Source organism: Populus alba, chromosome 1, assembly GCF_005239225.2.
Source record: "Populus alba chromosome 1, ASM523922v2, whole genome shotgun sequence".
In the NCBI taxonomy this organism is placed as follows: domain Eukaryota; kingdom Viridiplantae; phylum Streptophyta; class Magnoliopsida; order Malpighiales; family Salicaceae; genus Populus; species Populus alba.
In genome coordinates this window covers 5,650,173-5,676,009 of record NC_133284.1, presented here as the reverse complement: position 1 = coordinate 5,676,009, position 25,837 = coordinate 5,650,173, and the positions used below count along the sequence as shown (strand labels likewise).

Below are 25,837 nucleotides of genomic sequence, written 5' to 3'. Positions count from 1 at the left end.
AAAATCAGATAAAAAAAATAAAAGCACAAAAAAAAGCATATCGGGTTTGATAGATAAACCTGTCAAACATATGAATTAGGTAATCCAGATTAACACGTCAAACCTATAAATCGAGTCATGGAATCAACTGGGATTAATTACTTTTTTAAAAACTATTATTTATATTAATATATGATAAAAAAAAATGATTGTGAAATTGAGCACCAACACAATAATAAGATATTTTTTTTGAAACCATGATAACCTTATAAAAAAAAAAAATCAAAACAAATCATGAAATTGAATTCTTGATCAACCTAGTATTGAAAGATCAAATCAAGAAAAAATATATTAATTAAAAAATAAATAAATAAATAAAAGTTAAACTTATCAAACCCGCAAATAAAGTTTTGAAGTCCACAAAGTTTAAAAAACTTGATATTTTACCAAAATAATTTTTATTTAACTAAATGTTAAGAAAAATATATGTACACAAAATCAATTATCAACCTAATATCAAGATGTTTGTTTAACACCCACGATATCCTTATATAAAAGCAAAACAAAATAAATAAATTATAAAATTTAATTCTCAATGAACTCAATATTGAAAGATGAAATCCAAAACAAATTAAAAAAAAAATCTATTAAAAAAATCTGGAATTGAATTGAAGCAATTTAAAAAATCAAAGGACTAAACAGAAAAAAGGAAGGGAAAATGCCAAATCTGGAAAACAATTTAAAAAGTATGGATCTGTATTGAACAGATTTTAAAAATATAGGGACTAAATTGAAAGAAAAAAAGTACATTTGGGAGGTAAGATCATGTGCATTGCTATAAGAAAACGAAGAGAAATTGCCTTTTGAAGCTAAAAAGTTAAATATCAAAGCAAGTGTTCAAATATTTATTTTAGTTACAAACTGAATGTCCATCCAACAATTTTTGTTGCTACATTCTCGTGTATTGCAGTCTTGAGCCAGGGGAACTAGCTAGACGAAGCGATTGCAATAGTTGCAGACATGGAGACAACTGGAATTTCAATCCCAGACCAGACCCTTTTCCCAGTAATTTCTGCTATACATCATTTTTTGGTGCTGTGAAATGTTCTGCCTTGATTGACTATATCACAAAGAGCTGCGACAGTAAGTTATAAATTTAAAGTAGATGTGAATATCATGATCAGGACTTGTTATCTAAAATGCTTTCTGTGTCTTGCTAGAAACATATATATATATATATTGTTTTTGCACGATATTTCTCTCCCAGAATGTCTGTGTATCCCGTGTTTGTGCACGGGTGAAATGCACGCGTCATTCAACATGAATAACTTGTTGGGACTATGGACACCACTTATCTCCATATTGATATGATATTGTTCATTTTAAGCCTAAGTCCTCATAGATTTGCTCTCGAGCTATACCCCAAAAGATCTCATATCAATGAAGATATTTGTCCATCTTTATATATCCTTGATCCTCCTCATTTCTAGCCAATGTGGGACTTTGATCGTTTACCCAACATAACTGTGTTAGAATAAGGGGTGGTCTCGACTGTTAGCACTCTACCCATGGTTTCTTGCCACTCCACTTTTACAGAGAGAAAAATAATCAGTTAGAGTGAGAATGTGGAACGCCGTTAATGTTTAGTGGAATGCTAATTCCGCCATCCAGAATCAGATGTTAATTTTGCTGAAATATGCCTTCTTGCGCTCTCCACGGGAAAAGTCACTGAGAGAGGAAACATAGAATATGGTCACTCTGTTAGCACATTCATCAAGTTTTCTATGGGGAAAACTGGATGTTGTTTAGATGACTATTTTACTTGTAGCTAAGGACGAAGAATGACAATGAGACTAGTGGCATGCTAACTGGATTTTCTAACCTCTGTATACTCCGGAATAAGGGACGCGAAGATAGTCTTATGGTTGTTTTTTTAAAAACAAATTATTTAAAAATATATTAAAATAATATTTTTTATTTTTAATATCCGTATATTAAAACCATTTAAAAACATAAAACAAAACAAATTATTATCTTAAGAAAATCCAGGCTCTAAACTTTCTTATACAATAGGCTTGGAGACTGCAGGCATTCAAAGTTAAGAAGCGTCCACCGTGACAAGTGGCGTCGTGCGAAGGTGCTCCTCCCATAGCCTCTTCAACTGACCCAGTATTCCTCTGTCTTCGGCCTCTCCAACACATGTATTAGCCCAGTTTTGGCCCGTCACAAGTGGCGTCACGGCCTAATTCACTGAAGTGCAATCCGGTCCAGCAGATAGACATGAGGACTCGTCGACCCTGGCTCTCTAGACCATGCCGAGTTCTAAGTGGATCTAGAAAAACTGGTTAACTTACAATGTATGGGAGATTTGATGACTTTTTTTATGCTTTTTCAAAATAATTTCGTTTTAATTTGAAAAAAATTCATAATAATACTAATTTGGATAAAAATTAAAATAATTATTAACCTAGTTCAACTCTTTCAAATTATAATTTGAGCTTTAGATCCGATATAAGTTAGGCTGAATCCAAAAATTCAAAAATATATGTTCTTTTAATTTATAAGGATATTTTATAAATATTTTTTTAAAAAAAAAATTTGCATTATATTAAAGAATAATTATTGTCAGGGGTGAGTTTTTAATATATTTTTTATAATTGAATTGATCTAGTCTATTATGTAGCAAACATGATAAATGTTTTTTTTTAAAAAACTATTCCTTGATGCCTTCTCTATCCTTCTTTTACTCTTATGAGTTCCAGTCTATTTTTTTCTTAACTTTTCTTTTCATCCAAATGAATTAAATTAGTCGTGTAAATGACTTGATTCTGTACTAAAAATGGCTATGAGCTTTATAAACATGTTCATCATGAGTAAAATATGTGACCAATATAAGAATTAAAAAAAAAAATTACACAAGACCAGACATCTCTCCCTATTGAAAATCTCCCTCTTTCTCGTGGCTCCTCTTCTTCTTCATTGAGATTATCATTTTTATATAATATTAAGTAATGTTCATGATTAATTATGTTAATTCGAACAGAAAAGGTTAAAAATGATGTATTGAAAAATCAATTATTTTATAAAGATAAAATTGACTTGAGGATATAATGACATGTTGAAAACTCGTTTCATTATATAATAATAGACTCGGTCATTTTTACCTTTTTAAAAATAAATATTAACGAATTATTTCACCAATTTGTTAACCTGAAATACGATTGTGTCTACTAATTAATTTTTTTATTGCCTTCCGAAATTCTATGTGCCAATCAATATTTACATTTTAATATCTATATTATACAATATAAACTTTCCTTTGAATTTTAATCCGATTTTAAGATTGCTGAAGTTTAGTAAATGGGGAAAAGACTGTAAGGCTAATCTCGTTATAGATTTTAGACTTGGACCGGTAAATCTTCTATAGATATAGTTTTTAAACTAGACTCGGTCCAAAGCTCAAGTTCCTGGTTTTCATTGGGTTGTCCTGAGTCAATTTTTTTTAAAAAAAAAAAATCAAAATGATGTTATTTTAGTAAAAAAAAAAAAAAAAAGTCAATGAGTTGCAACTGGATTTTTGACTGGGTTACACTGAGTTTTTCCTTTTCTTATTTTTTTTTTTTCAACCTAGCCCGATGCCAACCCCGGATTTGTCAAATCCCGGATAGGGCTATAAGTCTTTAATCAGTACACCATCTTTTAATTAGATCCCTAAATTATTTTTTTCTCGGATGGGTTCTTAATTTATAAAAAAGGTTCAAATGGATCCCCTCATTTGTGGACGTTAACGTTTTCCACATGTAATGAAGTGCCTTTTGTATTCAATAGAAAGCATTTTCTTAAGAGAGATTACCCTTTTGTGTTAAAAGCTCGAGATGATTTTAAAGAAGAAGGATTCAATTGATGATTTTAGATATTGAAGATCCAAATTAAGGGGGGAAAAATTATTGGTGGACCTAATTGAGCATTCATGTATAGGTTTCGAACTTATAGTTTTACTTTCACGTATAGGGAGGAGAATCACTGGAGTTTGGTGGGCCTCTCGGAGATGCCTCATGGGATATTCAGCTAGAGTTGGCCACTGTTTTAAGGGATAACTTTGGGCAGTTTTCCCTGGGCTCCGAACTAATGGCCTGGTCTCATTGTTTCAGTAAAATTATGAGTGAGGCTGCCCTTTTATCTGTTATACAAACACTTGAGGCCCGCTCTTGTTCTTCTTCCATGGTTTCGACATTTTTTATAGAGTTTTGCTTCTATGGAAATTAAAAAAAAAAAAAAAAAGAGTTCAAAGGAAAACAAATCTGGAATTGGAAATTACGGGTCTAAACCTGTGTTGACAAAAATTCAGGGCTTTTAGCATAAATAATTTATTAAGGAAAGAAGCATGGTTTTGAATTTTGATGTAAAATGAAGTGAAATATGTACTCGAGGACAATTATCCATATTTGTCCGTTGTTAAATTTTTTTTTTTCACATCCCTGCTAATTTATCGTTCGTTCACCTTATGTATACCAACATAGAAATAGGATTATAAAATTGATTTATTGGATTTTTTTTAGGATTTCAGTGAGTTAAATATACCAAGTTAGACTAGTTTTTTGGAGATATTATAAATATCTAAGGCTTTATTTAGTTTATATTGCGAATTTTCATAGACAGGCATACATCATGAATTATAAATACCATGACACTCTTAATATTAAATCTAATTTTTATGATTTGGATCACAATTAAATTCTAGTTACCTTCTTTCTTCCCTCCAGCAAAAAAAAAAAGCTTTTTTTAATTGCATTAAAGAAATATGATAGAAACCGACTGATAATAACTTTAAAATTGAAACATTCAATTCACAAGCTATTAAATATAAAAATAAAATAAATATATGATATACTAATTGAGTTAGATTAATCAGGTTTAAAAATCCATAATATCCAACTTCTTAAAATTTTTATTCAGTATCATCTATAATATCTAAATTAATTAATCTTGACAGGTTTGCTAAAGTCATAATTCAAATATTATAACCTTTACTCCAAAATATAAGAATGATCGTAAAACACCCTATCATTATTTAATTGTCTTTATTGATTAGGAGGAGTGAAGTATTACAACCACCTTATATTTTAATTTTAATTATATATATATATATATAAAAGAATAAAAAAACTGCAGTTTACCCCTAAAAATATCTAATTGGCAGCACGTGGTATCCGACGTTGGAATAAATATCAACCATAGCAGATGTAAACAGCTAAGACGGAGCTAGAGACTACAGTGCTGGTAGACATATAAATATCAACCGTAGACGCTTGACTTATCCGCGTTTTGCAGTCTGCTCAGACAACGGTAGCTTATCTTCTATTTTGAGTAAAGATAATCACCGTTTTAACTTAAAATGGCAATGAATTGTACACCTAGCCTCTCAATCTAAAAGTAGATATTAGATATTTATCTTACGTTTGGTAACATGTTAGATATTTTTTTAACAAAAAAATTGTACATGTACTTTTTTAATATATTTTTATAGTTAAAAAAATTATAAATAAAAATAAAAAATTTTATTCATACATATAATAAAATAAATAAAAAAACTATATATGTTAATAAATGAAAAAAAACAATAAATCAAAAATAAAAAAATAAAACTAAAAAAAAAAAAGACAGGTGTAGATTAAGATATTTAATCTCACAGAATGAGATATTTACCTGGTTATGTTTACTAAATTTATTTATTAAAATAAGTTTTTATTCAATAAAATGATAATAGAAATAGACACACATTAAATTAATTGATTAAAATAAAAAGGAAAAAATTATTATGAAAGGCTATATATATTAGAAATTATATAAAAATAAAAAAATAAATTTCTTTTATACAAAAAAAAAACAAAATTATAGATAAATCATAAAAAACTTTTAAAAATTAAATGCATAACAAAAAAAAAACAATCTTAAAATAAACATATAAAAAGAAGCATTAATTTAAAAAAAAAGGAACAAAAAATCAGGTATTACTGGGCAGTAAGCTAAGCTAGCATGCTTGTTCCATTTGTTAGGGCTTGTGTGACTGGGCTCTTTTCTTTGTCACCATAAAAAAAAACTTTGATGACATTTTGTTTGGTTTTACCTAGATTCTGACCACCAAGATGGTTAAAAAATCAGGGCTTAATGTTTTACCTAAAAACTTGTTCTTCAATTGTTATTTTTTTGACACAAAACATCTAAAAAACACTTTTGTAAATCATGATAAATCTATATATAGCCTAAAAAAACCAAACAACCATTTCAAAAACCAAAATCAACCCAAAATAAAAAAATTAACCCGAACTCATATTTGTTTTTCACAAATTTTAAAGGTAAAAAACACTTAATATGAACCCCCCATAAAATAAAATTATTCGACACAAATGTCAATTGTTTTAGTGGTATAAATCGATGTCAATAATATCCTTTTCTATTTACTATCAGAATATGACGACCTCTCAAATCTAGAGACTAAAAAAAAAATAAAAATGAATTTTTATACCAAAATTAAATTAGAGAAATATTGATGTACCGAAATTATATTATTTGTTTAATTTTTAAAGTGTGAGGACAAAAATATATCTTTCCTACAATTTTTGGCACACCATTCATGTTTGGAGCATTTTTCATCCCAATCCTTGTCTTCTAGTTTCACATTTAACTAAGAAGTCAAAAGTAATTAGTTTTTAATTATGATTAAATTGCCAAAAAGTAAACTTTAAAGATCAAAATGAATTATTAAAAAAATACACACTACTAAATCCATAATATTTTGTATGTGAATAGTGCTGGCTCTACAGTTCAAACCCCATGTCTTTTAGATTTTTACTTAATAAATTTTATTATTATTTTTATTTGATACTTAAATAATGAGGGCCTTAAACCAAAAAGAGGAAAAAAGAAAAAGAAGAACAAATCTCTTCTTGAAAAAAAAAAAAAAAAATTTAAATTATTGTTTTTACCTACTTGCTTATTATATAGTGCACTTGTCAATCAAGGGTCTTTCCTGTGCTCCATTTTTCTAAAAAAAAAAAAAAAAAGGAAAAAAGAAAACAACGTATTGCATCAGAAAGCGAGAGCATAAGCCGCCACGAGGAGAGGAGAGACATCCATACATGCAGTTATAAACCGTGGCGGAGACAATTCGGATATTTCGCCTGACATTGACCGACTTGAGGAAGAGCCTCTACTTTCTAGTCTTTCTTGCTGGTAAAAATCTAAACATCCATTCGATTTTCTTCTTCTTCTTTTTTTGTTTTTTGTTAGTATGTTTGGAAACGTGGATGTAGTTATGATTGGATCCGTGTTACCAAACTACAAGCATCAAATATTAATTTCTGGTTTAAGAACCGAGTGAAACTGCATCCACGCCATAATCGTCATGTTTTTAAACGAGCTCTTACTAATCGACTAGTAACTTTTTATTTGTCTTCACTCGAGTAAAGGTTACATTGCAAAATCAGGAAAGAAATTAGGTCAGAACATCTGGATCGATCGAGATAGATAGATAGGCAGAGAGAATGGGTCGAAAGAAAGTAGAGCTAAAACGAATCGAAAACAAGAGCAGTCGCCAAGTTACTTTCTCAAAGAGGAGAAATGGATTGATTAAGAAAGCTCACGAACTCTCTGTTCTTTGTGACGTCCAAGTAGCTGTCCTCACCTTCTCAAATGGAGGCAAGCTCTATGAATTCTCTAGCGTTGGCAGGTACCAAACTCTTTTCGAACTCTTAATTTTTCTCCGAGTCATGTCTGAAATTTGTTCATGAGCTGCAAGTTAAAAGTCTGTTGTTTATTAAACTTCATTCTTAGGTCCCTTGATTTCCTATTAATACACATAATTACATTGTTTTAGTTTTGTCCTTGCATATAAATAGCTTGTTGATTTGTTTGCTTTAATTTGTTAATTTTCTAGGAATTTGGTGCTATCATTACTCCTCTTCCCCTCTAAACACCGAGTACATTAATCAAATAGTGATTTATATAGCTGATAGACTCTTAACGTCAGATCACTATAGATTTTTTTGTCCTCTTTTACCAATTTTTTTTCCATGTTTACAATGCAATATCAATTCCCAATGTTTTGTAGTAATTTAATTTGCCGATCGATTACATTCTTTTAAGCGAGATGTTTACTGTTGTTGATGCCCTATTTAATTGATGAATCAACGGGTAGATAGATTTGGATTCTTGGTTTCTTCTTTGCCTTTCACGCTACCCGTCACGGCTTGCACATGATGAACTTTCCTTTCTTTGAAAGGAAAATCCTTGCGAGTCTTTTATTTGCTGCATGCGCGTATCCATACCATGTATAAATTAGTCTTTTTATTAAGCTTATAATCTCTTATTCACATAAATAGTTTCAATATAAGCTGAGAATTTAGGAGAAATAGCTCCACATATACATATATATCCTTCTATTCTAGGAGTTTGTGCCTGCCAGTTTTTCATTTTTAAAACTAATAGAATGTACGTGATCAGCAAGTTTAGATTTTATATCTTCGAAAATACTCCTCATTGAGGAATAACGAGTAAGAAAAGAAGATTTGAGATTCTAACTAGGTTCGACAAATTGAGGATTAATACACAGTTTTGGTAAGTTGCGCGTGTAAACTATTTCACACATGGTAAGCGATGCAAACGGGAAAAAAGGATAGTGGAGTATGTTATTAGGCAAAACCAGAATAAAAACACCATAATTATTTGAAAGACTCTTATACAGGAAAAATTAGAAAATTCTAATAATATTGAATAGAAATAATTAAACTAGAAAAACTATTTTCTTCAAATAGAAAAAAATAATCTATAAAAGCTTAATAATACATGATAGAAAAATAAAATCAGGAAAAAATAAAATTAATTAAGAAAAATATCTATTTTCTAATAAAAAGATCCTACATCAATTTCTTTGAGTTGTAAGAAATTCATCTCTGAGTTTACACCTCATTAAAAAAATATTCTCCACCACAAACATCATTTTGTATGGGTTACACTATCGTGGATTTGTAACATCTTTGTGCGGATTGTCTCTTCATGGATCCCTAACACAACGACTTTGTACAAGTTGTTCAAGGGTGTCACTATTAGGATTCTTAATAACATCAATTGATACAAAAGAATCAAATTCAAAGGAAAAATAAATTAAGTCGTTATATCGAAAATTTAGTGGGGACACGTGGAAATCGAGGATCGAAGAGAAATAAAAAGAAAACAAAATCATCAATGCCAAAGGTATGTTCGCCACACATGAGAATCAACAATTATTTAACAGAAACACGTGTACAAACAAATTATGAAAGAAGCATTAATCCCATTGCTTGTATAATTGTTTTTGGTAATAATTTCATCCCCCTGCTTCTTGTATAATTATATATTTAAAAACCGTTATAGAATAATATAAATTATATCTTAAATCTCATCTAACAGCTTAAGCTATTGGGTTGAGATAGTTTCTTGACATGGTATCAGAGCCTTATGACCAAGCGGTCATAAGTTCGAATCTCACCATCCCTATTTATTTGATAAAAAATTAAGCACAAAATAATATAGGTCTGTGCAAATTTTAAGCCCAAAAAAGTTTTCACTTGAGGGGGAGTGTTATATAATAATATAAATCATGTCTTAAACCTTACCTAATAGTTTAAGCTATTTGGTTGAGATGGTTCTTTGATAAAAACAACCGTTTATTTTGAAGCACAACAAAACCCAACAAACCCAAAATAAAGAATCATGCATCCATAACAAATTCTCTAGTCCTAAATCCCCTACAATATTACTTCTATTGATCCGATCGGTAAATTGGTAGCAAGGGAAGACTAGTAATATCTATATTATACATATCATCTATAATACAATCATTTATAAAAATCTTTTTGCATAAACAACATAACACATCAATTTTTTTTAATTCGGTTTGGTTTGATTTGGTTTAATTTTTATTCCACGGTATGAATGATCTTTTGAGAAGAAACAAAAAAAATAAAATACCAAGGAGACCCATAAACTAACGACGCATGTCAGGCCACTTGAAACTTACATAATCGTTAATTTCAAGGCTCGTGGAAATTAGTCGAGGTATACACAAGTTAACCCAAATATATAATATATATATATATATATATATATATATATATATATATATATATATATCCTAGGACATTGATTCATTAATCGGAATCTGCACAAAAAAACATATACATGGCATGCTTCACATAATCATGTGCATTCCGTTTTCTATTCCTTTAGTATATCAGGTGACGAAAATACTGTAAATGAAGTTCAAATTCACACTTGTCATTAATTTCCATGAAAAGCCCACCATCAACCCGTGTCCATCTAATTTTCAGAGGAAATGAACTATATATACAGTGTTCCAATATGAATATGGTCGTTTTATCATAAACCGTGACTGAGACGGATGACAAAGATCATGTCAGAAAACCCTACACAAAAGTCTAGACTTGTATAGAGTCAAGCAGACAAGATTCAACTTCAATGATTTGGGAATCTTCTTAACAAATTAATTAAATTTTAGTTAGCTTACCATCACCGTTGTCGTAGACCCGCAGAACAATGAAGTCGTACTTAAGCATAGGAACCAGCACAATGGTGTAGATTGTTAGGGACAACACCCAAGAATGTCTTGGTCGTGGTTAATTCCCTCGGTGAAAGTGCTTACATATAACGTAAAGTGGAGATGTTTCGATATTTCCATATGCCACTCCAATGCTCTGAAATGCCAAACTCAATGTCCTCTGCTTGAGGGAAGGAGGGCTGCTCAGTGATTCGATCGCTACCGTTGAAAGGTGTTTATGGCTGCTGAAATCGGTCGCACGCGTAGTCCTAATGCGGCTGAATGGCTAACACTTTGGTGCCCTTTTTTATTTATATTAATATTTTATATTTGTAAAAATATCATATTGCTATTTATTGTACCTAATAATAACAAGAAACCCATAGCTTAATGACAAACATGCTCTTGGCCCAAGTATTTTCCTTATAAGGGTAACTAGGTATTTTAAATGTGCTTTTAAAAAGGAAAAAAGACTAAAAAACTCCTCCATGTTAATTAATTTTTTTTTCAAGGATAAGTATGTCATTCTACTATGTTTTAAATGTGAAAATATAAAAAGTCTCACTATGCTTATAGATTTTGTTTTTAATAATATTTTAGTCATTCTACCGATTAAAAAATAGATGAAAGTATTATATTGTCCTTGATCAATCTTAAAATTGCAAAAGAATCCTTGTACAAATACCATTTTACCTTAAGGAGTTAGTACAATGGTTTTTCTGTACATCGTTCCTATCCACATTGTTTTCTCCATGGTTTTCATTTTTTTTTTAATAAATAAATCCAAGCAGTTGGAGTCTCTCAAAGATAGTTTGGACAGATTGGCCTTTATAGTTTAAGTTGGTTTCTTAGAAGAGTTATCGAACAATGTTTCTGCCAAAGCTTTTAAGTTTTTATCCCTATGACAAAGCCATTTAGAAGTTATAACTGGGGAAGAAGAAGGTCGAGACCGTGATGCTGACTGATCTTCATACTGGCCTGATGCCGGAGTGGCCATGACCATATCTTTAGTCCTGGGCTGCATAGTGTTCGGGTCTCCTCGGAATTTAACTCTGAAAGAGTTGCTTCAAGATTTTGGGACCCTGTAGACCATGTGTTCCACTTAGGGGAAGATGAGTTGACTCCACAAAGAAGAGAATTCTTGCCCCTTCCACTGCTACTGCTACTTTCACCGGTTAAATCTTGGCTCAGACTCGCTCGCTTCCCCCGTGAGAATGATGTCATCTGCTCACTGTCCGTGGTTGATTGCTTGAACATTTGGGGCTTTTTCACACTTGTTGATCGCCGGCCTAGGCTTTAGACCACAGATACTTGCTGATAGAATCTGTGATAAGAATTAATGTGAACCAGTACGGGGACAGTGAGAATCCTCACCTGAGCCCGCGACTCACCTCGAAGAAATATGACGGTCTGCCGTTGATGGGGCAATCCAAGGCCGGCCCTTTGATACATGCTTTGACCCGGAGAAAAAATGAAATAAAATGTGGCAGAGGAACTTGTTGATTGTTTATTTATCTATACTGGCTCTAGTGCATCACTCAATTAATGCTTTCTGATTGTACAGATATGATGTGATCTTGTGGATCTTATAAGTTTTTTTAACAACGAATGTTTGCACGCCAACATGCCCATGAGAATTAAATTAGATTGGATAATGCCAAAAACCTCTCATTCATGGATTATAAATTTATAACCACACATAATAATACTCTTAGTAATTGTTCTGCAATGTAGTGTCAACACTCCCGTCTGTCTGCCCTGCGTTGTCTGTCAAGATCTTCGTAATCAAACATTAGCATAACCTAGTGTTCATGAAAGATTGGTTACCAAGAAACAAAAAGTACAAGCTTTAATCAACTAGTTACCTCTTTTTTTAATTTATAAAGGGATAAATTTATTTTTTATAATACTAACATGTTTTATTTTCAAGTGATTTTATGTATATCTTTATAATAATAATAATCAAATTAATTTATTTGTTTTTGAACAATATAAATGATTTTTAACTGTTTAAGTAAATATTAGGCTTAAAGGAGACTGTCTTTTAAAATTTATATACACTCAACTCTTAAATATAATAACTATTAAAAAAACTTTACTTACTATTAATGATTTTTTAAATTATACATGACATGAATTTAAATTAATAATTCTTGATTATTAAGTTAGACATGGTTCGTCCATGAAAGACGAATCTGGTTCAAATATTAAAAGAGTTACTAAGAAAATAACCGTTTTTTCTACTTTTATATATATATATAGACATAACCTATATGAAAATGTAAGTTTTTACTGTTGAAAGAAAATAGTTTTATTTTTTTTGTTCATCTATGATGCTCTAATACCATTATAGATTTAAAAGAAATTTATTGGTGATTTGAGAATTTGTTTTCTTGTCCTTAAATCAATTGCTTTAGTTCTATTTTGATTCCTAGAACTTACAATATCAACATCTTTATAAATCTATAAATAAAAATATAATACACAATTTTTTAATATTGCTAATGTTTGTTCAAAAGAGTTGAAAATTAATGTAAGATAATAACCTATATTTTAAATTACATCCTTTTTTTTATGTATTTTCAAGTAACATAAAACATTTTTAAAGGCAACTTCTAATCTTAATTTAAAACAAACTCAAAGAATGGCAAACAATTAGGTAGCATACTAGGGTTTTATCTACACTGCAAAATTTAGAAAAAATCAAACTAAAACAAAAAAGCTACAGGTTACTTTATTTGGTCACTATCTTTTCCCATCGCATTGATCCTGTTGAGGTGTTAATTTACTTCACCCCGACATATTTTGCCATCTTGCTAGATGTAAATTTCCATTATAACTACATTATTTATTTAAAGATTTATTTTAGTTACCAAGGTTGTCTATCCCCTTATGCAATTCAGTATAGCCAAAATCCTCGAGCGTTACAAGAGTCATTCTGAAGTGATGGCTACTTCATCTAAAGATGCTAATGATTCAGAGGTATGCGACCCTTTTATCATTTAGATTTATTGGTACTTGCACTAGCAAAAACCTTGGAGAGTAAAAATAAATTTATGGCCTGGTATTCCTAGTTTTTGACCTAGCAATATTCTTCTACTTTTCTAATTGATATTTCCTTGTAGTATGGAACCATCTGCTAAACATCCCCTGTTTCCTAAGCAGGTATACTTCGGTAAATACACAAATTTGAAATCAGTTGCGGAGATACTGCAAATACCTCAAAGGTATCTCACACAACTTTCCAGATACTTGGTTTACATAAAAGTTCAAACTATCTATTGACCTATATTCTGTCAACAGGAAACTTGAAGGTTCATGTCCTGGGGAGCAGACCTTGAGTGAGTTTGTACAGCAAGCGACACAGCTTGATGCTGCACTAAAATATGTCAGAGCTAGAAAGGTCAATTGTATCTCTTTTGTCCTTTGCCATTTTAAATACGTTTCCTATGGATAAGCATTTGGATATCAGATTGTCTTCCTTGGTATTTGCACCATTTTCTACTTGATGAACTCTGCATTTCTGGATTTGATCTTCGCTTAGGGTGTCGCGTTTATGGAAAATAAAATACAAGAAGAAAGCAAGTAAAGAAAGATTAAATTGTTAATGAAAAGGGTTATTACTGTAAGAACACTAATTTGAATTTTATTTTTTGACATTTTTCTCTAATTTGATCTATTTTTTCAAGAAGTTTACCAACTCCTTAAATATACATTGGAAACCAATCTTTATAAGGTAGATAAATAGGAATACTAAGTTAAAAATGAAAGACAACATAAAATTAAAAACAAGGCTAAAAATTAAAAAATAAATAGGCTTTCAAATCTAATTTGAAAGTTTTTAAAGCTAAGCCAGAGTTAGTTAAAGCAAGTTGTTTTTTTTAATAAAACTAGACATGTAGGATAAAATTTAAATCTGACTCAATAATTAAATTCGAAAGTAATAAGTTTTTCTTATGCCATATTTTTTTTTTGAGACTTGTTTGTTTTTTTATTTTAAAAGCGTTTTTGAAAAAAAAATTTTTTTTATTTTTTTCTTTACTTAAGATTAAATTTTTTTTTGTGTTTTTAGATCATTTTGATGCGTTGATATCAAAAATAATTTTTAAAAAATAAAAAAACTATTATTTTAATATATTTGTAAATAAAAAAACACTTTGAAAAACAATCATACTTCCAATTCAGGTTAGTATTGTTTGGTTGTAAACGAATCTGTTAATCTTTCTGCATGATCTACTAGTAGCATATCCATAGTTGATTATTTAAAACTATCAAATTCTATGAACTTGCCAACATCAGCATCCATGAGTTGGAAAAAACACATTTTTAAATTCTAGTCATCCATCAAGTACAGAGACAAATGATGCACATTAAACACACCAAAAGTTTTCGACCGAGTCTATATGCATTGTGACATTGTCATTGATCTTCTGCAATACGACCAATCTTCATTTCCTTGAGTTTATTGTACTCTCCCACGGTAAATCTGTCACTATTGCTCAAACAAAGTCGCCTTCCTTGAAGAAAACCTTTCTACAATGAATATCTACTTAGGCTTTATACTGGGCATTACTATCTGAAATAGCTTGCTTGGCCTCTTTGTGCACTCCAAGAAGATAATTTATCATATCTTCAGTCTGAGCATCAAGCACACCAGAAAGTTTCTGTCCACACAACCTCAAATGGGCTCGGCTAAGTAGTTTGATTTCTAGACTTGTTATAGGCGAACTTCCTTGTAGCAAAGCCAAGTTCCATTTTTTTTGGTTCGTCTCCTTCTAAAATCCTCAATAGATTTCCTAGGCTACGGTTAACCACTTCAGTCTAAGCATCCCCGAAATTAGATGAGTTCTTTAGAAATTGCTCATAAACAACGTATCCCTGTAAAAAACAATGGACCTGGGGATCCAATACAAGCAATCCATCTCTTTGAATTTAAGGTGAGAAATCCAGGAAGCATCCATGGTATTCCTACTGATATACCATTTCTATTAGCAATCACATCTCACAAGCCTCAGTTCAAGCAACAGTACTCATGAGCGTTTTTACATGTCCAACTATCTACCTTGAGTGGAAGAACTAGATGAAAGTTTGTCTGATTCCAACTTTGACATACACTATCTTCAGTCCACTATCTGTTGCACGATTACTAGTTTGTTTTCTGTTCCAGGATTTTAGACCTAGTGTATATTTGTATTTCTGGGCACATTCATTCACTTGCACAATGCTACCTCGTAAAGTCTCACTACTGCTCTTTTCATCATTTTTTTTACTTGGTTTCAGATGCAACTGATGCTGGAGTCGGTGAAGTCTCTCCAGGACAAGGTATGCAAGTGTGTCGGGTTATTACTGCTTCAGTGTTACTTGGCGAATGTCATTCTGAGTAACATATTACCCTGTTCTATGTTTCATGTCACTCCATTCGACTTTTTAAAAACTCTATATTGGAAACCCTGGGAAAGGAAAATCATGCCCCAATAATTCCACCAAACCATGCCTTTTTGGAATCAAGCTTTATCCTTCAATACCTGATCTAGAACATGAATTGGGATCTTATCGTTCGAAACATAAAAATTATAATCCACTGGACCATATTTGGTTCACTTGGTGATAGATGCTTGAACCAGTAGAAATGAACATAATTCCTCATCATTTTGCCCGAAATTTACTCTAAAAGTCGACCACCAACACCAAAAGTGAGCTTTGAAAGTCATCCATGCAATATCTATGTTTCTATTTGCAATCATTGCATGAATTCTTCATGGACACAGCAAGACATCATGAGCTTAGGGTCCTCGTTTTTCTCTAGCAGCTCTAATTTTGACCTAAATAGCATTCTGATACAAAGGACCACAGAAGCTTCCAGAATTTGGAGCCTCCGAAACACCTTGCTCATAACTAAGAAAGCCTGCCTGTTCTATGCATCCTGCATTGTATAGCTGCTAAAATGGTCAGATCATGTCAACACAACTTTGCTTCGTTAATGACATGCCAGGGCCCTTTTAATTGTTGGGCATGATCAATTTGCAAGTCTTTGCTACTGCCTGTTAAAGACTTCCCTAGGGATGTCAATACCAAAATTGACATCAAAATTAAGGCTCGCTAATCATGCAAGCTCCATGAGAAGATTTTGACTAAAAATTCTTTTGTTAAATACTTTGAATCTTTGCACTTTATCATGGAAGATTAGTTTGTGGTTTATCTTATGGTGAGATGATCTAGTTTGGGCCGCCTGAGTCCTCCCTGGTATTGTCTGATTAGCATAGTCTCTACCAACTGTGCTATGCTGTGCTGACAACATTCTTATCGAGGAACATCATCAGGTATAAAGTGATGGATTGATTTGAATAAAAGCAAGAAATATACTAAAGTAAACGTCACAAAGAAGTACAGCCAGTAATTTATTAATACAACGCACGCCACAATAGGGGGAAAAAAAAACCCATGCCTGCTTTCTGCTGTTTTCTTTGGTGCCGTGTGCTCAGGTGCTGCTGTATGCTTGTTTGCAATTCAACATGAATGAAGTAATATCAGAAGCAGATTTATTTATTTATTTATTTGGTAAAACAGAAATAGGTATTTTAATTTTTCTGAAGAATGCCTTTTGCTCTCAACAGGAAAAGATGCTGGAAGAGGAAAACCAACAGCTACAGAAACAGGTAGTGTATAATCCAGAAACTCACTCCTGTATACAAGTAGCCTATTTCCATTAGCTCTTTCAGCAAGTGCATATTGTAGTTTTTTGGGTTGATTGTATTACTTGCAGATTGTAGCAATGAAGAAAGGTGGTGAGATTTATAACGGCAAGGTGGATCACCCTTTGGGTCATCCTCCACAACAAAGAACACTGTGTTTGCTTAAATAGTAAGGCAGCACTGCATCTGTGACAACTTACCGCTGGAGGTGCGCCACAATGGCAGACACTCTAGTAGTTACCTCTTTGATCTCACGTGCATGTCCTAGTAGCCTGCATTTACCTTCATTGTCTTGCTGCCAAAGTTGCATTTCCACTGTTTATGCCTCTGCTCTCTATCTTATTTGAGCCTATGTGCACAAGTTTCCTCCAGAAAACCAAGCATCTCAGCTCTTGTTTCCAAGCATTTCCAACAAATAAAAAGCCTATTTTTCCGTCATTGACTCATTGTTCTGTTATGGCCTGCTGTTGACATTCATTGTAAGAGTAAATGAGCTCGAGGAGCTTGCACTAAATATTCAGATGGAAACATGCGGAGAATTGGATTATATTAGAAAAGATGCTTGACAAATTCATCGAAATATTTAAAAATACACTTTTAAGTATATAACTAAAACTCATTAGGAGTAATCTAGAAGAGAAAGCTCACGGACAAAGACTACCCTTCCTGTTTCCTCCTCCCATCTCTAATCTATGCCCCCCCAATTGCCTGAATCCAAGCCTCTTCTGTGATTATTTCATATTATCAATGAAAGGGTTTTCCAAATTTCGGATTCAGTGGGAATTAGCCCGGGAATTTTTTATTTTTTTTTCAAATTTCATACTTCCCATGCATGTTTAATTCATGGAGTTTAGTATTCTTCCTCTTGTACCACTCTCAAAGGGTGGGGATAAAAAGATGCAGAGGATTTATATTTGAACTGTTGTAGTTAGACATCACACAAGTACAAAGAGTTCAGTCATCAAAAAAGGAAAAAAGAAGCAGCACCAAAAGGTCTCTATACATCTAGCTTTTAAGGTCCTAATTGCAGTTTGATGACAAGTGATTTCCAGGCTACCTAAGCATATGCTAGACTGATCAAACATTTTGGTCAAGATGCCTGCTTTGAATAGAAAAATAAACGTGTTCGAATCAAGGGAAAATAGTTGAGAGTTTTAGCATTTGAGCACTTACTGATTTTGTACAAAGAAGCAAAGCAAGAAGCCGTGTGATATGTGCAAATTGAGTATGAGAAACAAGTATTTTGAGGCATCTTTCTTGATTCTTTGTGAAGAAAGGTAACAGCTGACAACACTTCAAGCGTTTTGATTTGAGCTAATTAGGGTAAAACCAGGAGGAGACGTATCGCTTGATCACCGAACGGATGCCTTGTAGCAAGGCAAATGCGTGACACCCCAACCCCAACAGATCCAAGGGTCGTCCTTTTTTTATATTTATAAATGTGATCGTTATTACTTTTTAAAATATTTTTTATTTAAAAATTTATTAGAATAATATTTTTTATTTTTTAAAATTTTATTTTTGATAATAAAATATTAAAATGATTTAAAAATATCTAAAAAAATTAATTTAAAACAACGAAAAAATGAAAAGTTTTATTTTTTTCAAAAATATTTTTAAAATATAAAAACAAATATGTTTTTATCTAACCTTTCTACGTATTACTTTAGTGGTTAATTTAATTCAGATGGGATATATACAGTGTATCTCTTATGAATTTGATTTTTTTTATTTCTAAATCATATTTATTTTTATATTTATATAAAGGCTAAGTTGCTAACTATGTTGGAAGAAATTAGAATTTTGTTTTAATTTTTTCCGAAGATTGATGTTGAATTTAGAGTTTTTTTTCTTTTTTAAAATTTATTGGCCTGTGAAAGGAGAAATGTTATCCGTATCAATTCCCCTTATTTCAACATTTCAGATTGTTGAGATGCTTATCTTTCCTTTCTAATTTCTCTTATTTTCTTTTATATGGATGGGATTTTTCTCATCTTTTTGTTTATTTTCTGCAAAAAGGGTCTGATTCTTTCAAATATGATTTACAGGTACAGTTCTCTTACTGTATGTGGATTCTGTATCTCCAGTTATTGGATACTATTATATCCTTTAAATAAAGATTTTGAAATCTTATCTTATTATTCAAGGGGATTGACACTTATCGACAATGCTGGCCGGTTGAAATCTTCTATCATTAATTTATGATAGAAAAGACTCATAATTGTGCACACGATTTGAAAGAAAAGTTTTGTTTTAAAAAATCTTGATTAAGAGAAAGTTCAAAAAGCTTTATTTGTCATTCATGAAATTTCTAGATGTTGTCTAAAAGACCATAATTCACCAGTTTTATGAAGAGCTTTACCAAGTCTTTTTTTTTCATATATATATATATATATATATATATATAAAGACTAATTTGTTTGGTATAAATCTCATATGAATAACATTAGTTTTTTTAAACAGCCCAAACAGGGGAAAAAAAAAAACGTTGCCATTTGAGAAGCTCGTACAGCAACAAAGCTGGCTAAAATGTTAACAAATTATTTTTTAAAAATAATACGTATATTCAAATCGATAGACCACAATTCAAGTATATGCAATAATTTCATTTTGTTGAGACATCTTTGTCTCATAATTCATGCCTAATTCATTTATATTTCGTATGATAAAGACCTACTTTTTTTTTTTTTCTCTTGGAATATACACACACATCCACGTGATTTGGCGTGGAACTTTTTTCATTTCTTTCTCGATGATGATGATGGCGTAGGCAAGGCCGCGTGTTTCTTGGTTCGTCTACCGGAATTTTTAAATATTCCATCTTAAGCAGGCCGCAACCATTTATATATATATATTATATATATATATATATATATATATATATATAATTACACGAGATAACTTTAAAAATTGATGTAGTTGGTGAGACAGTGGAAACTTTGTTTATAAAAGGGTGTTCCAATAATGGTAATCCTAGAGTGTAATAAAAAAAAAAAATTAATTTTTTTTTTAATATTAAAAAAATATTTTTTTATTTTTTTTTTTTAAATTTATATTTAATATTAAAATATTCTAAAAATATTAAAAAATAATTTAAAATTAAAAAATTAAATTTTAGTAAAAAAAAAAGTTAAAACTCATAAAAAAAAAAAAAAACAAACAAGCTAATTGTGTGCAGTGTTATTAAACCCGGCTCGGCCCGACGGGTCAACCTGGGGCCTGGACCGGGCCGGGCAACACAAAAAATCGATGCAAGGAAAAAACCGGCCAAACCCGAGTCTGACCCGGGCCCAGCCTGACCGGGTGAGACTCGAGATATATATACTAACTCACCTGCTAAATTTTTACCCTAATATCTTTCTTTGCAGTTCAAACAATCAAATTTAATTCGAAAGAGAAGCTTGATTCCATTGCTATATCCTGTCGTAATCTTGTAGGAAGCAATCTCAATAATGTTAAAAGAGAAGGTTGATTCCATTGCTATAAACCAGGTGCGTCCTTTTTCTGCTTCACAGTGTTTAAGTTTACAATCTGCACCCGGTTTGTTACTATTTCTCCCCTTGCGTTTTCCTTTTAAATTCGAACCTCTAAAGCATGAAAAGCAATATTTTGATGATGGATTGTTGATATTCGCTTGTGAATGACGCCAATGCTTGCTAAAAATGGGCCCACATGTTGACTCAAACGTTGCCACGATATTCTGATGATGGATTGTTGATATACTATTACCTCCTCTTGTTCATGATATTTTGCAGAAAATTACAGACTTGTTTTCTCTTTGCTTTCTCTCTTAAAACCAGCATTTCGTTGTTATTTGCTTTAGTCTTCAAGTTTGTTGGAAGATCTTCGATTCCTGAATTTGGAATTTTGTTATGCTAGTGTTTCAATTTCAAGAATTGATCTTTATGCTGACAAGTGCATGCGTGTTGTTTGGATTATTGATTTACATTATCAATCTTTCGTTTCTTGTTTCTGGGTTTATGGAATTTCTCCCAATTCTTTGCTTATTAGAATGTGTGGTAGCTAACTATGTACGTGAAGGAAATGGGTTCTTGCGTATGTTTATTGATTTATTGTGTGTGACTTTTCAGGTGATAAGGGCATATGCTGCTAATGTAGCTTGGATCATTGGTTTCTTATGGATATTATTGGTGCATTGCTGATGTTGAAGGCATTGTCTCTGGCTCCTGTGAGTGAATTCATTTATGTTCCTGATTTTTTTAGATTGGTCTGCTTGATTGGAATTTCTTTTTCTATTGAAAAAATGGAAAATAGTAGATTGACATTTTTAAACTATTTAATTATGCACACATTTTCAACATATTCTTGCGAAGGGGAAAAATGAAAAAAACACGATGAGATTCTGCTTCTTGAAAATGATTTGAAAAATATATTTGCCGTATTCTTCCACTAATTACCAGTAAAAAGGGAGCTCATTTATTTGTTTGTGGACTTCATTTTATTGATAGATCTCATTTGGAATAGGTTTAACCTGAAATCTTGTTTTTCATTATTCTAACGAGTATATAAAGTGTTGTTGTATTTAAATTATTGATTTATTAATGTGATATTTTATGTTAAAAAAATTATATTAATGTGTGTTTTTATTCTTGACCCCGGTTGAGGGTCAACCACAAAACTCGTGACCCTAGTTATTTTACCAGTCAACTACTGGGTCGGGTCTGATAACTATGATGGCATGTTAAAAGCAAACAAAACTAAAATAAAAGCAAACATTAATGTACTAATGTATTCATTCAAGCTTCGGTTTTCTCACGACTAGTCATAAAAAAAATTATCTTGTAGTCAATGCATTAGTCTGAACGTGGATTTACTATTTAAACCTCGATAAGAAGTATATTTTACACCTGCAAAACATTTTTTCTATATATTTTATATCATATCAGAGCCTGCACATTCACTAATGCTTTCTCTCTTCTGCTATAATTACTGTCCTATCACTTATTATTTCTATATTCCATTTCTGCTGGTGCCCATTCCAAACACACGGGGGAAACAGGCCGTAAATGAAGTAGTTGGCTAGTCCTTTCGTTGTGTTGACTTCGGATATCTCCTTAATGACCACCATTCACGGCCCCAAGCTTCATTTCTAATGTCTTTCAAGCCGAGTTAAATGAACGATGAAGATAAAAGATGGTGATGAGAAGAAAAAGGAAGGAGAAGAATATATATATATATATATATATATATATATATATATATATATAAAAAAAAGTTCATTTAGTAGTGAATACTACTTACCAAATAGATTTAGATGTAATTTGAAATTACATTTTTCAAACAATGTTTTATTTTTTTATTTAAAATTATTTTTTATATTATTAGATCGTTTTAATTTAATAATATCAAAAATAATTTGTTAAAAATAAAAAAAATATTATTTTGATATATTTTTAAGTTAAAAACACTTTAAAAATCATTTGTTACCATACTTACAGACTTGTTTTTATTAAATAAATCATAAAAAAATCTTATCTTTTTATAATTTAATATTTTCTAATTAAAAAATATTTTAAAAACTATTATAACCATATTATCAACAATTAGCATTGAGATATTTCTGATTTTTCTATAATTATTAAAAAATAGTTTGGAAAACCGTGAGATTCCGGTCAAAGCATTTTTAAGACGGCAACTTACTGTAATAATAACAGGAAAAAAAATCTACATAATTAGTTATTTCTGTGTCGTGCACTTATCCGCAACTGATCCGCGACAAGTAACTGAAACCAAATCCGGGAACTTTCTCACGCGCTGTAATAATGGCACAATAGTAGCACGAGGTCGTGAATATCCTTTTAGATAACGTCCCGCGTCATCTGACTCAATGGAAGTTCCCCCCAATCCAATCCACATAGCGTGGTATACACCCGCTTCACCAGCGTGTAGCCATGTCACTCTCGTGTCATCTTTGAATGAATAATAGGAGTTTTACCCACGCGCTGTAACAATGGCACAATAGTAACACGAGGTCGTGAATATCTTTCTTGATAACGTCCCACGTCATCTGACTCCACGTAAGTTGCCTCCAATCCAATCCACATAGCGTGGTGTACACCTCCTTCACCAGCGTGTATCCCTGTCACTCTCTTGTCATCTTTGAATGAATAATTGGATTACTTTCGAAGCAGTCCTTGACCCTCCAGCATGATTGCAATTTGAGTTGATTGGATTGAGTTTTAATTTGGTTTTCATTAAATTTTTATTTTTTTATTTGAAATCAATTTTTTAATATTTTTATGTTTTTAATGTATTAATATTAAAAATAAATTTTAAAAAAATATATATTAAGTAAAATTAAAAGACTGATATGTGAGGAATTAAAAAGATCACTATTCGGGCAGTGTCATTAACGATGAATCTCTAAGAGAAATAAAAAAGTACGTGATAAAGCAGGATTCCTTCATTCATGGACAAAAGCAACCCAATCCACAAAGAAAAGGGATAAAGTACACGCATACATACATCTTCCAAGCCTCTATCTCTGAATCCAAACTCTTGCACTGAGAATTTCTTCAAACAAAATTGCTAACATCCACACTGTATTTAACAGCTCCATCCATCGCCGCGTCCAACACTTCCCTCTATTCACTTCCATGCAAGAATTTCCCGAGAAACAAACAAATCTTTGCTTATTATAACTCGCCCTCAGCTGTTACCAAAAAAAAAAAAAAAAGTTCTGAAAATTCTCCGATAAGCGTTTCTCCAATAGATAAAAGTTTCTGTGTTTATCCACTTGTCTCGATTTTAGCAAAATCACGCCCAGCATTAGAATCTATTCAACTTCCAACGTCTTCAAGACAGATAATTAGCAAGGTCGTCAACTTTTCAAGATTTCTGGTGGTATTATTTTCTTTAAAAATCAAATAAAATCAAGAAACGGAAAATATGATGCGAAGACAGAATCAAGACCAACAATCTCGCGTTTTTGAAGAGCTATCAGCGTTAGTATTAAATCTCCTCCGTTCACCGACGCCGGTCTCGTTTTCCGATCAAATTCCGATGCCCACCACGCCGGTGAGGAGGAGGTTGCCGGAGATAACGCCAGCAGGATTTGCGTCGTTGCTGTTAGGGATGTCGTTGACTTTGATGTTATGTGGATCGGTGACGTTTTTTATTGGGTTTCTGTTGATGCCCTGGGTTCTTGGATTGGTCATGGTGTTTTATGTTGCCGGGATTGTCACAACTATCTCCATGCTGGGCCGCTCTCTTCTTTGTTACGCCACGGCTCCTCCCTCTTCTCCTCGAAAGGAGATTCCTGGTAATTACTCGAGAATTCCCTGTTTTGTTCTGTTTTGTCTGTTATGATTCGTGTGCTGTTTTTTTTTTTTTTTTTTTGTATGTTTATGCATTAATTTCATGAAATCTTTTAAAGGGTATCCTTGCTGGTATTTTTTTGGATCTCTTTTTCTTTGTCTCTGTTTGTTTTCTATGTAAGGCTGTGATTGGTGAGAAGAGAGGGTGTCTAGAATATTCACCTGTAAAACTCATTTAGCTCTGCTTTGCTATTTTGGACTTGAATAAGTGCTGGTTGGTGGAGGTTGGGAGGTTTTTGGCGATCATGAAGATTGATAAATTGAACTTGGAGGTGCCATCTTCTGCAGATTTTTATTTATAATATTTATGCTGATTGAATCATTAAAACCCAAAGAGAGACATTTTTATAAAAAAATAAAATAAAATCCTTTACGCCCTTGCCTTTATTTTGATCAATAAGGTCGAACTATCCATAATTCTTTGGAGCTCTGTTTTGGGATTTTTGAAACGATAGAAGATGTTTTCGTGGATACAGCCAATTCCCCTCTTTCTTTCCGTTTTTTCAACTTTAGTCTCACACGCGGCTGAAGCTTAGATTGACAGGATTTCTTGAACTGATTCTCTAAAGCACATTATCATTTTGTATCATGTAACATTGCATCCCATTTATCTATCAGTTCTGGTAAACCTGCTTTCTTGATGCCTGCCTTGCAATCTTCCATTTAATATGTTGCTGCTATTTGGAACTCAACGTTGGAATGCTGGCTAGATACTAAAGAATATATACTATACAAGGAGTGAGGTTTAAGTTAATTTAGGGCGATTGTCGTTTTGGGACTCTGGTTATGGAGGCAAAGAGTGAATTTTCTTTAATATCATAAATATGTCTTCTGCTAGTTGTTTGAATCTCATCTTGGAATATAATTTGGATCTTTCAAATGCAAAGAGACTCTGTGATATTCCATCTCTGAACTTTTCACTGCTATATATATATATATATATATATATATTGTTTGAATACCAAATTTCAAGTTGCTGAAGAATTTGCAGTCCTGTTTGTCTAGTCCTGCAACCACAAGACAATGTTTTATTCGTAGTTTGGTGTAGTTAAGGCGTGAAAATCTGTACTGATTAGCCTTCAAGGCACCTCCAAATCTGTAATTGGTAGAGCTTGTTAGGCGATGACTATTTTGTCTTGTAAATGGAAAAAACTGAAGCTTGTGTTACTCTTCTTACAAGGCAAGTAAAATTGAGATGTGTTTGTTTGTATGGTGTTACACTTTGTTCACACTTT

General features: G+C 31.9%; 1 protein-coding gene and 2 long non-coding RNA genes across 5 annotated transcripts; 2 read left to right on the top strand and 1 right to left on the bottom strand.

Moving 5' to 3' along the window:
- The first annotated feature begins 6,891 nt into the window (after positions 1-6,891).
- LOC118043372 (MADS-box protein J2) lies at positions 6,892-17,857 on the top strand. 3 transcript variants are annotated; one of them, XM_073403781.1, is made up of 8 exons: positions 6,892-7,212; positions 7,467-7,708; positions 13,477-13,555; positions 13,739-13,800; positions 13,877-13,976; positions 15,854-15,895; positions 17,188-17,229; positions 17,337-17,857. In XM_073403781.1, exons 2-8 carry the CDS (start codon positions 7,524-7,526, stop codon positions 17,433-17,435), a joined length of 609 nt encoding a protein of 202 aa, XP_073259882.1. In that variant the 5' UTR covers positions 6,892-7,212; positions 7,467-7,523; the 3' UTR covers positions 17,436-17,857. The 3 variants fall into 3 exon arrangements, with proteins under 3 accessions (XP_073259882.1, XP_034907230.1, XP_034907234.1); XM_035051339.2 differs by having other exon boundaries at positions 6,894-7,212; positions 7,449-7,708; XM_035051343.2 differs by lacking the exon at positions 6,892-7,212 and having other exon boundaries at positions 7,222-7,708.
- On the bottom strand, positions 14,883-18,951 carry LOC118043387 (uncharacterized). The gene is made up of 2 exons (XR_004686634.2): positions 18,439-18,951; positions 14,883-17,774 (listed from the first exon to the last, which is right to left on the bottom strand). It is a non-coding gene; the product is annotated as an uncharacterized lncRNA (long non-coding RNA).
- Positions 18,952-20,723: 1,772 nt separating this feature from the next.
- On the top strand, positions 20,724-22,437 carry LOC118043320 (uncharacterized). The gene is made up of 3 exons (XR_004686625.1): positions 20,724-20,756; positions 21,357-21,454; positions 22,286-22,437. It is a non-coding gene; the product is annotated as an uncharacterized lncRNA (long non-coding RNA).
- The last annotated feature ends 3,400 nt before the right edge of the window (positions 22,438-25,837 follow it).